This window comes from Paramormyrops kingsleyae, chromosome 4 (genome assembly GCF_048594095.1).
Source record: "Paramormyrops kingsleyae isolate MSU_618 chromosome 4, PKINGS_0.4, whole genome shotgun sequence".
NCBI lineage: Eukaryota > Metazoa > Chordata > Actinopteri > Osteoglossiformes > Mormyridae > Paramormyrops > Paramormyrops kingsleyae.
Genome location: NC_132800.1, coordinates 26,091,884 through 26,109,941, shown reverse-complemented (window position 1 = coordinate 26,109,941; position 18,058 = coordinate 26,091,884). Strand labels below are relative to the sequence as shown.

At 44.2% G+C, this 18,058-nt stretch overlaps 1 protein-coding gene across 2 annotated transcripts; it reads left to right on the top strand.

Moving 5' to 3' along the window:
- The first annotated feature begins 374 nt into the window (after positions 1-374).
- LOC111861148 (serine/threonine-protein kinase Sgk3) lies at positions 375-9,538 on the top strand. Of its 2 annotated transcripts, none has more exons than XM_023845504.2 (17): positions 375-599; positions 2,216-2,393; positions 2,883-2,966; positions 3,479-3,551; positions 4,168-4,243; positions 4,485-4,560; positions 4,640-4,686; positions 4,965-5,022; positions 5,294-5,377; positions 5,477-5,536; positions 5,826-5,938; positions 6,366-6,402; positions 6,944-7,030; positions 7,269-7,364; positions 7,740-7,895; positions 8,326-8,415; positions 8,604-9,538. In XM_023845504.2, exons 2-17 carry the CDS (start codon positions 2,316-2,318, stop codon positions 8,772-8,774), a joined length of 1,386 nt encoding a protein of 461 aa, XP_023701272.1. In that variant the 5' UTR covers positions 375-599; positions 2,216-2,315; the 3' UTR covers positions 8,775-9,538. The 2 variants fall into 2 exon arrangements, with proteins under 2 accessions (XP_023701272.1, XP_023701271.1); XM_023845503.2 differs by having other exon boundaries at positions 377-599; positions 5,477-5,608.
- The last annotated feature ends 8,520 nt before the right edge of the window (positions 9,539-18,058 follow it).

Genomic DNA, 18,058 nt, shown 5'->3' with positions numbered 1-18,058 from the left:
CAATGAGTGGCTCAGTGGGCAGCACTGCGTGAAACGTAGCCTATTAAGCGAAGGAACATATTCAAGCAGACCACCACAGTGGCATTTGTGCGTTCAGCAAGGCTTAACTTATCCTCTTTCAGTGCATTTCCGCAAAATAAAATGCTACCACGGTCCTCAAATCTTCGCTGCGTAATTTTATTGAATGACCACTGTCAGGCACGGAGCATAAACACAAACGCTGATTTCAAGATGCTTTCTGTTGACGGTATGCTGCATTTCTATCCTCTCCCACGTGTGCGGAAACGTGCGCCATTCGCTGTCCCGGTGACCGCCTGAGAATGCGCCCGATGGCCACTAGGGGACGCCGTCACGCCGTTTTTGGGGCCTTTCCCTGAAGTCGCGTGACTAATTGCACCGGAACGCGCAGAATAAACTTTTTCGGCGTTTCCTGCCTTGCGTGGAATTTGTCAGTATGTCTAATGGGATATATGGTGTCGGCTGTCAGAGGAGACCACCGATCGTGCGTGCTCGACTTTAGCTGAACTAATATATCTCTCTAATATCGATTTTTGCCAAGTGCAGTTCATCGGTTTCAGAAGCCTACCAAAGTGAAAAATGTAAGTTGAGTTCGAGCTTCTTTGTCAGTTTGCGGCGGCAAGTAGTAAATCGGATGTGTGATTCTGGCTTTTTTCCATATCTGCACTGAAATATATTTTTGCATAGTTGGTTGTTGAAAGTGTTGCTGACGCTGAAAAGTATTCAGCATAAATCAGTAACTTTGTCTCTTCATGCCAACACCTAAGATAATACAGTACCAGTCTTACAAAGAATGACTGAACTTTAATCATAATTGGTAATAAAGGAGTTTTGTTGCGAAATGTCGCTCGTATCGTTTGTTAACCTGCCATTTGTCCCCGAGCTGTAGTTTATTGTCTCATGTATTTTATTATATCTGAAAGTTTCTTTTGGTTCCTGAACAAATCTAGTTTAACTTATGGTTATTTTTTATTTGTATCTTTTAATTTCAGACCAACTGACGACTTGCGCAGAGCTGACTGCAAAGCTAGCAGTGTGTCGCTTTACAGGCGCGCTTGTAATTATGTCTTTGCACATTTTTTATTTAGCGTTTAACATATGGTTCCTCTCAGCAGAAAACAAGGCTTAACATTGGTCATGAACTAAACCAGTTTGAAAATTTGTTTGCTTGAACTGGCTGAATAGCCGATGAATGCCACTCTTGTTCATCCGTTCGTCTGTTTTCCCTTTACTGTAATATTCAACAATGTCATCACTGTCTGTGCCATGGAAGGGGGGGGGGGCAGCGACGGTGTTTGTTTTTTCCTTTTTAAAAAAAATCAGATTGTATCAATTTCATGAAACCTATTAAATGAAAAGATCGTGTTATTTTTTTTTGCTAATTCTGGATTCTTAATTATTTGTATTGTCCGCGTTATTTTTTTGAACTACAGATAAATGCGAGGACTGAGAACTTATGTATAGTTATTGCTTAGTTATAGTTTTTGTACAGCATGTTGTGATGACCTTGACATCTCAGCGAGTTCTGACTGACCCATGTTCTTGGAAGAGTCTTACTCGGGCTTTTGGGCAGGCTGGGACAAGACTGCACAAGACTCTGCTTGATTTTTAATTGTGTCTTATTCGCACACTGGCAGAGCAGGAAGTTCCACTCCAGTGTCTTTCCAGTTGTTGTGAAATGGCTCTCGGTGAAGGTTTCAGGTTGTGCCTGGTGGGGATGTCAGTCTCGTGCCCTGAGAAGAGGCAGGTGTATCTGCACTTGTTAACAGGAGGTTGTGGGTTCAAGTCCTTGAGCAAGGCCTGTCTCATGAATCCATTAATTTGTTAATGACCACGTACTCGGTCCAGCTCATGGTTATTCAGAGTTTCCTCAGGACGGTGTGGTACACTGGACAGGAACATGCACATGCACATGCACAACAATTCAGTGCCATCAGCACTATGTTTTGGGTTTGTGGTTGGAAACTGGAATTCAAACAACCTCCATGAAGAAGTTGCCTGCAACTCTAGACATAAACAAATATAATGTGTCTCAAAGCCGGTTCTGTAGCTCTTGGATTAAATTTTGTATCCTATTGGCCCCCAGAATTTTTTATACAATTACCTCAATACAGAAATGAAGAGCAGATTTTCTGCAAAAACCAGCTGGACTGTCACGGGACGCTACTTGTAATTTTGTTGGTTTCTGTCTTCCTAGGCACGAAAGAATCGGCCTTCTGGCAAATGTGGGACCAGCTGGGACTGGGATCTGAGGAGGTGCCTGCGCGCAGGTAGGAGCCTGACTTACTGCCGGACTCATGGAGGGACAGACGGCCTGGCCTGACGTCAGCATCCCCTGCCACAATGAGCAGAGGGACAAGAAGAAGCGCTACACTGTGAGTAACCTGGACGGGAGGGTTCAGTCTGAGTACTCAGAGTACACCGAGTACTACGCCAAAGCTGAATCAGAACAGTAACTTGTACAGTAACTGTTTGGCTTTAGGTGTGTTTAGGTGTATTATTATAGTGTATATGCCAGTCAGAGACCTAGGAAGGTTTCACCACCAGTGTCCCCCCTGGGGGGGGGGGGGGGGGGGGGGCGGTAGTGCCAACAGTTTGCTAAGTCAGCACTCGGTCAGGAGATGGTGTCCTCGACGGCTGCCTGTGTCACCGAATGGTCCGAGTAGTACTGCAGACAGTGACCGCGAAGTATTCTTTATGAACTTATCTCATTGCACTGATTCTGTAATATTACTCTTCTACATACTCACACTTAGTAAGCGATGTGCATCAAAGCCTTGTATAACTTGCACGGAAGAGTTAAAGCCTGTCTTGCTAATTTGTCCTCAAAACTCAACTTTGTCCTGATTTATTTTTTTTCCTAGGTCTACAAAGTGATGGTCAGAGTAGGACGGAGGGAATGGTTTGTGTTCAGGAGATACACAGAATTTGACAAACTTTATAACACGGTAGGTAATGGAATGTCTTCACTGATGCTTATCCAGACATCGCCCCCCCCCCCCCCCCAGACATCGCCCCCCAGTAGCTTATACAACGAAAGACTTACCTTGTTATAGGTTGCCTGGTTTCACCAGGAATTTAGACAGAAACCCTCCATCTCTTAGATGACCATACATAAGCTGATGCTTTGTGGGCTCCTTGAAGCTAAAGTCTGTTAACAGTGTGCAAACTCAAGTTCCTTTGACTGCGCTCTCAGATTCCACTCAAGAATATGGGAGCCTAATACTGGCCAGTAATCTGCAGACAGATCTCCACAGCACACGTGATTTCACTGATATCGCAAACCTTCTCTCCGGAGTATTCGCTTGACATATATCACATTTAATCTCCCTTTTCATACTGATCTCAGTTCAGATACTTCAGGACAGACACTTGGGTAATGAGATGAGACACCCCGACTGTCTCCCCGAGGCTCTGAGAGGCTGAGCTCCCCCCCACACCCTGCACTCTCTCTTTACAGTTACGGAAGCAGTTTCCCGCACTAAACCTGAGGATCCCGGCCAAGAGGATATTTGGGGACAATTTTGATCCTGGTATGTATTCCTGGGCAAATTCACACCCAAAGTGCGTCGCAAACAAATATTATGTAATAATCAGGACCAGTACGGTGGTGAAGCAGGAGACACTGAGAATGACCAGAAACCAGCCAGGTAGAGGGCAGAAAAAACTTTCTAGTGCCAGAGACGACCGTCAACTTATCCAACAGTTTCTCATAAATCGGAGGATGACCTCAAGTGACCTTTAATAAGAATGGGAAGCATTAAGTGGTGTGAAGTGCAGTGCTAGTTCGTAACAGGATCCTACAAGCAAGACTGGAGTCCCATAAAGTGAGGAAGAAGCCCTTCATTAATGAGAAACGGAGAAGAGCCAGGCTGGAGTCTGCAGAAAATAAAAAATAGAACTTACAGTTGCACACCCATAAATTGAGAAATTTTGCTGTGGTCTCTTAAATTTTTCCAGAGCTGTTCATTTATTATTATTATTATTATTATTATTATTATTAGATTGCATCTGTTCAGTAATTTTACATCCAAAATAGTTTCTTGTCTGTTGTTAATGTATTTTAATCATATGATATAAGTGTGTGTGGTAGCCTGTTTAATCCAGATGTAAGGGACTAGATGTATTGGTGCCGATGTCCTTCGACAGAGTTTATAAAGCAGAGGAGGAATGGACTCCATGAATTCATTCAGAGCATCGTCTCTCACCCTCAACTTTGTATCCAGTAAGTATCTTGAAGACCCTAAAGCTGTCACTCGCACGACATGCCGTGTAAACAGTCCACTAAATTGACAAGGAGCACTGTGTACAAGCCCTTAATTAAACCGGCACTCCAAACAAACATTACTTGCCGTAATTATACTGTAATACTGTAGTGGGTAGAATTTTGCGTCATTTGGTCATGTGACCCATCCTGGGAGCTCGGGTGTTGTTCTCTGGTGTGACGGTTAACCTCCTGTTTCAAGCCCGGAAGTCAGAGCCTTCCTCCAGATGGATAAACCCAAAAACTTCTCCGATGGCTCTGAGGATGATGATGATAAGGTACGGTATGCTGACCTTCAGGTGGTTCTCTCAAGCCTCGGAGGTGTCACACTGAGCTGGGCTGTCATGTGTCTTACAGAATAGCTCCCCCAGAGACGTCAATCTGGGTCCCTCCGCCAATCCTCAGTGAGTTCATCCCTCTTACCCCCTTTTTTGCCAATATGGACAGGAATTGGGGGTCTAGACTAGTGACTGGCTGTTGTATCCATTGTCGCAAATGTATCAATTTTACTACCCTTCATATTGTGAATAGGAGGAGAAAGTAACTGCAGAAGCATCTCCCCTGTTTTTTTTTTTTTACTGATGGCATATGAAGAATTACTGGGAAAGTATCTTACATTTTATTCCGGGTTTTTCCACTTCTGAGTAAAGAAAAATGTAATTATTTGTTCTGAACTTTATAGCGCCAAACCGACAGACTTTGACTTTCTGACAGTCATTGGGAAGGGCAGTTTTGGCAAGGTACGTCCTCAGGGAAGCTCTCCATGCGGTGGCCTCCACTCTACATGCGTGTGCTCAGGGCTGCTGCTCTGTGCGATGGATGGATGGATGGATGAATGGAGGGAAGGAGGGAAGGGGGTCCCAGAGGAAACTTTGACCTGTAACGTACCTGCATTTCAGTTTTGTTAGTTGATCGGTTGCCTGTTTCAGAAGATGTTTGGGTTGGTGTTCAGCTTTGTTGTCCTTTTGGAGCCAGCCGTCATGATCTTCTTGATGTTCTCCCAATACTTAGGTTCTCCTTGCCAAGCGGAAGCTGGACGGGAGGTATTACGCCGTCAAAGTCCTGCAGAAACGAATCATAGTGAACAGGAGGGAGGTGAGGGTCAGGTGTTCGGTGATGTTTGATGGCGTTGGTGTACGTTCTGCTTTCCTGGTGTCTCACACCTTCCCCACGTTCTCCGGCATTATGTCCCAGCAAAAGCACATCATGGCCGAGCGGAACGTGCTTCTGAAGAGCCTCCAGCACCCCTTCCTGGTCAGTCTGCACTATTCCTTCCAGACCACAGACAAGCTCTATTTCGTTTTGGACTTCGTCAATGGTGGAGAGGTGAACCCTGTCTTTTAGCTGGCTGACTGCCCAAAATCATCTACTTGTATGGAACAACGTATATAAATACTAAGCAAAATCTGTGAGCACAATTTCCATAGTGACTTTGCCATCTGGCATCTTAGTAGACGCCTAAAAATGATAGAAGCTGAGGTATTATTATTATTATGTTTATTATATTAGTACATTTATACTGGTATTAATTTTGTCATTCTAGCTGTTCTTTCACCTCCAAAGAGAGCGGACTTTCCCAGAACCTCGAGCCAGGTTCTATGTAGCGGAAATGGGATGCGCTCTGGGCTACTTGCATTCACTGAATATTGTTTACAGGTAGGTGACATTATTTGAATGTCCCTTGTGGTATCTAAGAGCCTCTGGGTTCCCGTGTCCCAGTCACCCCTTCGGAGTCTGAAGGGCAGTCAGTGAGGCCGATGTTTCCTGGTCTGCAAAGTGAATTGGACAGTGGATGGCGGCTCGCCAATGTCATCAGACGCAAAATAAGTGCTTTCATAAAGTCGCGGGGGCATCTGATTCGTTATAAGGCACCATTTGACAGAGCAATATGTTCCTAATTTAGCTTTGATGGTTGCTTTAATGTTTTCTAAAATGCCTTTCTCGAGTTCAAAGTATTATGTTTGGTGAAGAGAACATCCCGCTCGTGTTAAGGAAATACAGATTATAAGATTCCAAATAAAAAATATGAAAACATATTGTGAAATGTTTGCATACAACTGCCAATCTGTTCCATTGTTTATAGGGATTTGAAACCAGAAAATCTTCTCCTGGACTTTGAAGTAAGTGAAGTGTGCTTGTCTTTTGTCTGGAGAGAGTGGCTTTGAATTAACGTGTGAAAAATAGTTATCAATGTCTTCTGTATTTAACATTTTTCGCTTGTGCAAATGTTTGTATAATTTATACACGTTAGACGTAAGTTTAAACCGGATGCGGAAAAAGCGTATAAGGTCTTATGGCTTTTGCTGTTTCTAACATTAGGTTAATATATTTTTTGCTTTGTGACTTACAAGTCATGGCAAGATGATGGTGATAGAACTGTGTGCTTGAATAGAAAGTATGTCCTTTTACTTGAATTCTGCAGCAGTATTAATGATATTTTATAAAAACGGTATGATTATGGTGTAATCGGGGACGACGATACCGTCGGAGGGATACAGCTAACCTCGAATTCTAACAAGGATCACGCCCTGATGAACGTGACGAGAATAAGCACACGACACGAGCTCCCGGCCAGCATTCCTGAGCGACAAAGACTCCTTTAAACCCGCGGATAATGAGCGCTCTGTGCCTGAAATGTCTCTGTGTTGCTGTTTTTCAAAGGGGCACGTTGTGTTGACTGACTTTGGACTGTGCAAAGAGGGCATTTCCCGCGATGAGACCACAAACACTTTCTGTGGCACCCCGGAGGTGAGAGATCGGTCCGGAATCATCGATAAATCGGGGGGGGGGGAGTTTCGCTTGAGGGCTGCTGATTTCCCCACCATGGAATCCAGTTTGCTGCAGGAGTCCAGTAGGGAGGCAGGGCTGTGAAAGGGCATCGTGAGGATGTTTCTCACCGCCTGCCCTCTGCAGCTGTTCAGTCAGAATGATGTCCGTGTTTTTGAAGCTAGTGCATGTTCATGTGTGTGAATCCCCCCCCCTACAGTACCTGGCCCCTGAGGTGCTGAAGAAACAGCCCTATGACAGCACAGTGGACTGGTGGTGTCTGGGCTCTGTACTCTACGAGATGCTTTATGGCCTGGTGAGCAATAACCCCCCCCCCCCACCCAAATGTTTACCCATTAAGATGAGTGTCCTCTATTGTCAGAGTTGCTTGCATGAAACAAAGGGTGAAAACATCTTAATGTGTGAAACTTTTATGGAACTATTTCAGGTTTAAGTGCCGAGACAAGCCAATACTGTTATCCACATTCAGTCAAAATGTCATTCTGTGTAGCACAATTTTACAGCCAGGCTATTGCTATTGAACATTTTGTTCAGAGTTAATATTTTCAGTTGAATGATCATAATTTTAATTTGCAGCCTAGGGTAGGGGCCCCTTTGGAGAGAAGTAAATGCTAGTGTTAATAAACTGTGTGTGTGTGCGCACGGTGTGTGTGTGTGTGTGTGTGAGAAGCCCCCCTTCTACAGCAGGGACACCCAGGAGATGTATGAGAACATCCTTCATAAGCCAGTTCCTGTCCACCAGGGGGCGTCTTCCAATGCTTCATCAATCCTGCAGGGACTGCTGGAGAAGGACTGCAGGCTTAGGCTGGGTGCTGCTGGGGACTTTGTGAGTAAGGTTCAGTGTAGAGAGGCACAGAGAGCCGGTGGGAGGCCGTGCTGCCACTCTGTCACTGTGTGTGCGCTAGTGATGCCCAAATGAAGCTTCATGAACCATTTGCCGTATTTTCTAACATCACTAGATGGTGCTCTCTGTTCAAAAAAAGGCTCAAAGCATGGCCCAACACAAATCAAGAGACCATCTAGTGGTGGCAGAAAATACAGCAAATGGTTCATGAAACTTCATTTAGCTGTCAGTAGTGTGCACTACTAGTGTGTCCTTCCTCTGTGTCATGTGGACCTGAAGGAAACCCACCTGATTTCAGTGCACGAGTGCTGCATTCTCAGTCCTCTGGGTTAATAACAGCCGGAACCCAAATTGATCATTTTCTTTATATGTCTATTTTGTTGTATGTTTATGAGGATTTTCTTTGTTTTAGAATGAGATTCAGAAACACCCCTTCTTTTCTTCAATAAGTTGGGAGGACCTGGAGCAGAAAAAAATTCCACCACCGTTCAAACCCAACGTGGTACGTAGTAGTAGTAGTATTGATTAAAGGTTGATTTTTGACTAAAGCTTGTTGCAGATAAACTTTTGTTTACCATCAAATTTATCTTTTCAAAAATTAATGGTGGAGTGTCTATCTAGTCCGTGAGAGTAATTTTTGATATAAACTTTTGATATGTTTATCGAGCTAACTCTGACTTTACCTTCCAGAACTCTCCGTGTGACATAAACAACTTTGATCCAGAATTCACAGATGAGACCGTTCCCAATTCCATTTGCTATTCTGGGGAGCAATCTGTGGTCAATGCCAGTGTTCTGGAACCCGATGATGCATTTTTGGGATTTTCTTATGCTCCACCTTCAGATGACTTCTTCCTTTAAAAGTTTCAAACAGGATCTACAAATGGCTTAAGTGACAAACACTGTTTTAAAAAAAGGGAAGTGTTACTTTCCTGGGGTCAAACCTAGTTCTACAACAAGCCAAAATATTTGTATATTCAAAAATCCAAAAAATTCATTTGGGAAAGTGCGTCTCTGCTGGGTCATAAGCAAAAGTGTTTGCTGTGGAAGATGAATCATTTCTCAGTCGCCAGTTTTCAGTGTTTTTCTACAGCTGGCACTTAAAGAGAAACAGGAAGTAGAGGGAAAAAAGTCGGGATCCAGATGCCAAAGTCTAAACGTGATCAAACAGTCACTGACCACAAAACACCCTTTTTTGTACTAAGTCTTACTGTTTCTGTATTTCGTTGAGAACAATAAACACCTGACGGCGACCACGTCTTGTGCGTAGTACTGTAAATAAGATGTAATTATGTCATTTAATTGTAACTCCAAATTATGCTAGAGATTATTGGAACTGTTTCTGTAAAGCTAACTGAACTATACTCAGAGCTCCATTATAAATACAACATTTTTAATGGCTATTGGCCCACCCATTTGCCGTATTTGTGTCCCATAGAGTGTGTTAGTGTTGATCACCTGCTAACCTGTGCTGAGCACTGGGTTTATTTTACACATTACCTGTGATGTGGCTCAGTGCAGCAATGTGTTGACCTCAGTCATGTGACACAAATGAGGCACTGTTTACCAATGTACAGTCTTTGTGAAATGTAGTGGGTAATTAAACATATTAATAATAATTATAATTAATTATGGTCATTGTCTTTTTAATGGTGGGACTAACTTAAGTATTGTGTAGGAGGGCTGTGGACTTACAATTCCAACTGGGAGTTTCTTCTTTACCTTATACAGATGCTGGTTTCTGTTCCATTTACATTTCTTAGGTTTCTGGAAACTAGTATTCTGAAACCGTCAATAGTTTTCATCCACGTCATATATAGTAAAGTCTATGTGCGTGCAACCAAGTGCTACTAGATTGTGCTTTAATGAAAAGCAAAAGGCCAATTGCTTTTTAAAAGAATCTAAAGGGCTTTGAACAGAGCAGCTTCAGATGTCAGCGAACAACACTTATTCCCAACAGGCTTTCCAGGATGGGGACTGTTTATTAAAGTAATTAAAGATGACGTCATCCTGAGTGGCACTGTGCTTCACTGTTGCCTCACACCTGCGGGGTTGAGGTTCGAGTGCCAGCCTTGCTGTGTGTGTGGAGTTTGCATCTGTTCCCCACGTTCTGTAATTTTCATTCAGAAACACTAACCCTTAATCCTTTGTTGGGTGAGTGGTCAGACGACAGAAGAAGAGAGAGGTTTCAAGGATTCCAAAGGCCCCCTAAAAAATTTGGATCATAATTGGATTGGTGTGGGTTGGGACCCCAATATCTCTAGCAGCGCCTTTGATTATGAAGGTTTTCCACAAGATTTTGGAGTGTGTGGGAATTTTTGCCCATTCAACCAGAAGAACAACAGTGAGGTCAGGTACTGATGTTGGATATGAAGGCCTGGCTCACAATCTCTGTTCTAGTTCATCCCAAAGGTGTTTGATGGGGTTGAGGTCAGGGCTCTGTGTGGGCCAGTCAAGTTCTTCCACACCAAACTCACCCAACCATGTATTTATAGACCTTGCTTTGTGCACTGGGGCACAGTCATGCTGGAACAGAAAAGGTCCTTCCCCAAACTGTCCCCACAAAGTTGGAAGTATAGAATTGTCTGAAATGTCTTGGTATGCTGAAGCATTAAGAGTTCCCTTCTCAATTTTAAGTTGCATATAGACATTGAGGGTTCTGGGGAGGGGCCGAGCTGACACCAGCTGCTGATTGGCAGAGGGTGGTTAGCACCATGCCCTTCCCCTGTTTTAAAGCACTTTAGAACAACACGCACCAACACCACATATGAGCGGGCGGAGGGAAGCATGGGGTCTTTTCACGCCCCCGTTCTCTGTTCACCATCTGGGGCCGGGGGCTGGGAGGAGCTGGCCGTCCGGTCGGGGTCTGGGCTGGTGGGCTTCTCGGCTGCTGTGGGGTCCGGGGTGGTCTTCTTGTCCCCATGCCAGAGGAAAAAAGGGATCCATCTCCGAGGTCTGGTGGCGGATTGCCCCTCTGGGGGCGGTGGTGCCTAGATCTCGGAGTATAGAGTATATATGGGGAGTGTGAGTGTGTGTACGGCGTTCATTTCTGTGTCTTCATGTTGGGCGAATGGGTGAATATTTGTTTATGTGTGCATGAGGGTGGGAACGTATGCTTGTGTATGTGTGTGCCTGTCTGTCTATACGTATGTGTCAGGTTGGGTCTTAGACTCCACCTGAAATAACATCTCAGGCTCTATTACCCCCCGCCACACTCCCTGCTGGTGGATGAGGCCCCCGGCCGCCGATGCGTTGGTGGTTCTCGATGTCCGGGGCTGGATGCTCTGGTGCGTGCTGGCTCACTCTCGGCGGTTGCCTGCCGGGGCCTGGCCCTTCCGGCTCTGTCGGGGCCCTGGCTGGGGGGTGGGGGGGCCCTTGGATCTCTGGGCCCGGGGTCCGGTCTGCCCTGGTGTGGCCGGCCGCCGGCGGGGCCTGCGTGCTCGCTGCCACGGCCCCCTGGGGCTCCTGTGATGTGGCTGCCGGATGGCCCCCCTCCGGAGCGCTCCTCTGCCCTTTTCTCGGTGGGGGCTGCAATTGTCCCTGCGTTGGTCCTCCTGGGGTTCCCGTGCCCTGGGGGGCCTCTGGATATCTGGGGCCCGGGTCTCCCCCGGGTCGACTTCATGTCCTGGGTGGGTGGGGCTGTGGCTCCCCACACACACTACTAGACAATTACTTGGAGAAACCTTAGGAACACCAGCGCGCTGACACACAGGTGTGCACACAGGTGCTCACGGACACGTGCTCACGGACACACACTGTCTTGATCGGCTGTTGTTACTGGGCATGGGTTGTAAGGCTGGTTGTGTGTGCTGTTCAACAACATTTAACGTTTGATGGTCGTTGTGATTAGTACAGATGTTGTATGTTGTCTTTCTCTTTTCAACAGACATGGAAGCAGATTATCTGTTTTGTTTTTTTCTTGTTTTTTTTTTTTTTTTTTTTTCTTTTGTTTTTTTTTTCTGTTTTCTTTCCATTCCTCTCTCTCCCTCTCTCTCTCTTCCCTCCTTCTCCTTTGTCCCCCCCTCCCTCTCCTTCTTTTGAGGAAGTAAATAAAAATATAAAATAAAATTAAAAATAAATAAATAAATAATAATTTTAAAAAATAAATAAATAAATAGATAGATAGATAGATAGATAGATAGATAGATAGAGTCCCCCGCAGAGGGGGGGTGGAGGAGGGAATATAAAAAAAAAAAAAAAAAAAAAAAGTTCCCTTCACTGGAACTAAGGGGTCTAGCCCAACCCCTGAAAAACAGCCCCTCACCATTATCCCTCCTCCACCAAAATTTACAGTTGGCACAGTGCAGTCAGACAGGTAACGTTCTCCTGGCATCTGCCAAACCCAGACTCGTCCATCAGACTGGCAGACAAAAAAGTATGATTTCTTACTCCTCAGAACACGTTTCCGCTGCTCCCGACATAGTCCACATAGTGTATTAGTAAAGACGTACTGCATGATGAAGCGGCGACTACTGCTGATAATATTAATCTGAAAATGCTTATTTAATTATTTGCTTACAATTTACATTACATTTACTTAAGTTGGTCAGCCAGTCCCTGGACCAGCTGGGGTTAAGACTTTTACTCAACAGCACAACGATGAAATGACTCTGTCAACCATGAGATTTGAACCAGCAGCCTTCCGATCCGGGGAGGTATACTGTAACATGCTAACGCACTATTATGTAATGCGCTTCGAAGGCATCTTTTACCCATCAAAAACAGCAGTAATATGATGCCCCCCCCCCCCAAATATTTTATTTATTTTTCTGTTTTCTGTTGGTGTAAGAAATGTCCAGGCACAGAAATGTCCTGCAAAGAATTTTTAAAGACATTTTATTGAGTTGGCAGAATGAACAATTGCTAGCTGGGAAGACAGTGCATGGATGTGTTTGTTAGGACACTAAAAGGTACCATATGGTCGATATGATGCTGTCAGCTTTGAATTACTGCAGTGGTCTGTGATGTACGAGCCACCTTATTGTGTTCAGCTCATTTGTTACGTTTTAACTTTCTTCTTGTTGTGTAAATTATAAGCATCTACATTAGACTTGCTTGTCCATACATCCACAGATGGACACACGTTGTATTATGGATTCACATATATAGTATATATCATGGTTATGGTTTAATTTTAAGTAGGAGTTAGATAAATGTCTTAATTCTGTAAATATCAGCAGCAGTTTGAATCAATATGCAATGAAAGACTTCTACAATTCAAGAGACTTAAGTTTTTCTCAACAATATGACTCAATCACACCTTAGTTATCCAGCTTTTCCAGTCTAAATAAAGTTCAAACACACAACAGAAATATAAAAAAAATAAAACACAATGTAGAAGGCAAACCAAACTAACAACCTGACCACTGGCAACTGGGGATGGAGTACAAATAGGATGGAGCTGAAATTAAGAGCAGTCAAAATCACTAGACAACGAGGCAATCGACTGAAACGTTCTCAGGGATGGAGACTTGGGAAATGTAGTTCATGAAGCCTGGCACGTGACACACAAAGTATAATCCCATCTCACTAGCCTCCATTCCTCCAGCCTCAATGCACCGTAACTGACACTGTCTCCGTATCTAGGGCTACATGCTAAACCCAAAATGTCATCCCAGGTCAATGATTAATGGTACTCTACCTGCTTTGCTTTACATCTAATACAGGTTATCCTAAATCAAACTGCTTCATGTCTGGAAAAATCATCCTAAATTAATACCCTTCCTTGCTTCTACCCTGATAAAATTTGTCCTAAAACAAAACCCTTATATTCTGTTTCTTTTGATTATGTTTATCTTGGGGGGACAATTGCCCGGCATTTTGCAGGGAGGTGGTATTGACAGGGTTTGACGCTCGCTAGGAAAAAACACATACAGTAATGGCCAAAAATATTGGCACCCCTGCATTCCCTTCAGAACATGCACTACTTCTACCAGAAAATTGTTGCAATTAAAAATGTATGAATTTGTTATTCACTTGTTTATTTCTTTTGCATGCATTGGAACCAGAAAAATAAAAAGCATAGAGAAAAAGTCTGAAATTTCAAATAGAAATTATTATCAGCACACCTGTTGAAAACAATAACTGAAGGTGATCTCTTCCTATAACCATGGATGACTTCCTTACACCTCTCTACTGGAATTCTGGACCACTCTTCTTTTGTCAGCTGCTCCAGGTCTCTCAGCTTTGAAGGACGTCTTCTCGCAACTGCTGTTTTGAGATCTTTCCACAGGTGTTCTATGGGATTGACATTCGACCTCGGTCTGAACTCATTGATGTCCACTTCAAAATGATCCTGTGCTTTGTCTTAACCATTTCTGGGTGCTTTTTGAAGTGCGTTTTGGGTCATTCTCCTGCTGGAAGCCCCACAACCTCTGAGGGACACCCAGCTTTCTGACACTGGACCCTGCATTGCGCCCCAAAATTCTTTAGTAGTCTTCAGATTTCATGATGTCATGCACACAGGCAGAGCACCCAGTTTCAGAAGCGACAAAGCAACCTTAAAATATCTGTGAACCTCCACCATGTTTGACCATAAGGGTTGTGTTCTTGTTCTAAGGCTTCGTTTTTGTTTTCTGTAAGCAGTACAACAACGTGCTTTGCCACAGGGCTCCATTTTGGTCTTTTCCTTATGCAAAGGCAGACGTTTCCACTGTAATACCTGAACTTATAATTCCAATGATCTCTTCTCAACTCTGCTAACACACAACTAGCCAGCTTCCTGAAAATGAAACCTTTCTTTTTAGCTTAATACCTACTTGATTAATTTGATTGAATTGCATTTGATTATTCTTTCAAAGTCAGTTTAGCAATATGCAACAGTGCTATTTTACGTTTAAAAGCATTAACATATAACATATAACATTCCGTTATAACATTGAGTAACCAGGTTCCTTTGTGCTTCTTTTAAGCTTTGATTGTCATAATTCAATATTTGGTGACAATAAATTGTATATTATGTAAATATTTTTATTTTAAAAAGTGTGTTAATTATTAAGGCTACTGTTTCTTTATGGGGACGTCTTGTAATGCAGCTTCCTGCATTCCTTCCTTTTCCCCCCATTTTAAAAGCTTTCTGTGCTATATATCTCTCTTTACCGAGTTGTACAGACTTTCCCTCAAGGAGAAACCACCATTAGCAGCATGACTTAATGCATTTTGGATTGAGCTTTCCGTGATAGATAATGCAGGCCGACTTTTTCCTATTACAAGGAGTATATGTATAGTAGCCTAGTAAACAAATTCCGTGTCACACAGCTCAGTAACTGTTATATCTTACTTACCATGCACTGCTGTTGCCATTATTAAGCCCAAAAACGGGAGACATTCCACAGATCAAGAGACTTTGAGTTAAACAGTATATCAAGTGGTTCCCGTGTGCAAACAGGCAAAATGACCCGTTTGTGAAACCGAATACAGACCGAAAGCGGAAGTTTTACTGTGATAAATATTATACGTATTATAAGTATTATAAGTACTTCAGAGGATGACACATTTCTACATGTCATAAAGGGAGATTACCAGACAATGACGATGGTAATTGTAAGGAAAAGTACTAAAGACGGCCCAGTGTTCTTGGTTGATGAAGCAGAATCAGGATCTCTATTGCTACATGACCAAGGCTGGTGGAAATTTTTGTTGGCACAGTTTGCTACTGTAAGAGGCACCATGACGACAGACTCTTAGAGCATAAAGCTGACAGAGAATATATGCAAGATGCAGGATACACAACAGAGAGGAGTAAATGCAAAGGATTTCATACATATAGTTTGTGCATATTCAAGTAGTATAATGCGGAAGGTTGACAGAGACACAATACAGACAACATTCATCTATACATGTATGACGCACGATCATCATACACCGCATGCAATGTGCAGTTTTACTGTGCATAAAGATTCACAGGTCTGTGCAGATGCAAATGTAAACATTCAGAAGGTGAGGATGTTGTTTTCTTGAATATGATTAGAAACGGGAGGAGCTGCTGAAAAGTCTGATAGCACTGAGGAAGAAGCTGTTTTTGAAGAGTGTTTTTTTTTTTTGGTGTGAGCGATGTGAGTCCTTTAGCTGAAGGGGGCAGCAGAGACGGATCACGCTCGGGGTGTGAGGGGGTCCCCGTAATCCGCTCGGCACATTTACTGGTGCGTTAGATGTAGAGGTGTTCAGACGGAGAGGCGGCACCTTTCAGGCCTTTGTGACAATTTGCTGTAGTTTGTTCTTAGTGACACAATCCATTCCACCGTGCCAATCTGGAATGGAACATGCCAGGAACATGCCAGGAACATGCCAGGAACATGCCAGGACGGGTCAGGGGCCTCCTAAGTGGGCCATTTAAGCTATTTTTTGGAGCTGAAAGAGAAATGCGAGGGAATTGGTCACTTCAATAATATGTCAATCAGCGAGGTACCAGCGGTGAAATTTACCGCTCAGGGTGGGGGTGGGAATGCTGTGGGTAAAATTCGCAAACCAGGGGAGAGGGGATCACGCCGGCAGCTCGTTCGCTCAGAGTTTAGCCTTTTTTACTTTACTCTGCCCCTGATGCTAAACTTACTCTTGGATTTTTCACTCATTCGTTTAATTGTGTCTCTGCATCTCTTCACAATTTGTCTACCACTCCACCACTCCTAGTTTCAAACACACAGGGGATGTAATATTAGTCCTGTATCGTTTTCTTCTTCTTTTAGGCTAATTTTTGCCGGTTTGCTTGGCAGTAAAACAACCAGTAGCCTAGCATTAGACTTCAGTGTGAAAAAAGGCTACAGGGGATGGATAATGAAACTGAAACCCTTGTCAAAATAGTGTTTGAGGTTTCATGCCTGCATAAGCGCAGCCTGGCAGCCAAGTGACTGCACATTCCTGTCAGGCTCAGCACCCGTCCAACCCTGCCCTGCACATCCCTGTCAGGCTCAGCACCCGTCCAACCCTGCCCTGCACATCCCTGTCAGGCTCAGCACCCGTCCAACCCTGCACATCCCTGTCAGGCTCAGCACCCGTCCAACCCTGCCCTGCACATCCCTGTCAGGCTCAGCACCCGTCCAACCCTGCCCTGCACATTCCTGTCAGGCTCAGCACCCGTCCCACCCTGCCCTTTGTGACTCCTCCCTGATTGGCCAGCAGGTGCTGTTGGCCATCCTGTTCCCCACCCTGTCTCTTGTCCTTCAGCCCCAGTGTGCTCCGCTAAGTCCCTGGCTTGCTGCATGGTGCAGTTGGTTGAGTGGGTGGGTTAGGGACTGCATTCCCCCAGTCATGGGTTCAAGGCTGGCTAATGACCACTCTTATCTCTCTCTTTGTATATGAGTTTCTGTTCCCCAGCATTTCATGTTTCCTGTTCTAGGTTTGCCCTTCTTGTGTTCTGTTCTGGTTTTATGTTGTACTTTGTTTTCTTGTTTATTTCCCTAGTGTAGAATTTCCCTGTTTCCTTAGTTTCAGGTCTCTAATTCCTTAGTTTTGTGTTCATCAGTTTTAGTTGCTTCACCTGCATCTTGTTGCCCTCTGCCCTTGTTGATTGGCTGTTTTTAATGATTCACACCTGCCTTATGTTAGTCTTCGTTATCAGTGTGTGTGTGTGTGTGAAACATGTATTGTTCTCTGATGAGTCCCCCTTCACTGTCTTTCCTACAGTTACAGTGTGGAAAAGCCCCAATGAGGGTTACCGCACGGACTGCTGCATACCCAGAGTGCAGCACGGGGGGGACCAGTGATGGTCTGCACTGCAATATCATGGCATTCCCTAAGCCCACGACTTGTTCTAGATGTGTGTCACTGCCAAGGACAACTAAACCATTCTGGAGGACCATGTTCACCCACAGTTCAATTATTGTACCCTGAAGTCGGTGACATGTATCAGGATGATAATGCACCAATACACGCAGAAATACTGGTGGCAGAGAGGTTTGATGCACATGAAAGTGAAGCTGAACATCTCCCATGGCCTGTACAGTCACCAGATCTGAATATTATTGATCCGCTTTGGGGTGTTTTGGAGGAGCGAGTCAGGAAACGTCTTCATCCACCAGCATCACCTAGTGACCTGGCCACTGATCTGCAAGAGGAACGGCTGAAAATCCCACTGCTCACTGTGCAGGACTTTTATCTGTCATTCCCAAGATAAATTGATGCTGTACTGGTTGCAAAAGGAGCCCGTA

Excerpts from the sequence above, each read along its gene's own strand:
- LOC111861148 (XM_023845503.2), top strand. The coding sequence starts at position 2,316 with ATGGAGGGACAGACGGCCTGGCCTGACGTCAGCATCCCCTGCCACAAT. Across the intron at positions 2,394-2,882 it reads ACAAGAAGAAGCGCTACACT|GTCTACAAAGTGATGGTCAG; the intron begins GTGAGTAACCTG and ends TTTTTTTCCTAG. Across the intron at positions 4,687-4,964 it reads GGTCCCTCCGCCAATCCTCA|CGCCAAACCGACAGACTTTG; the intron begins GTGAGTTCATCC and ends TGAACTTTATAG.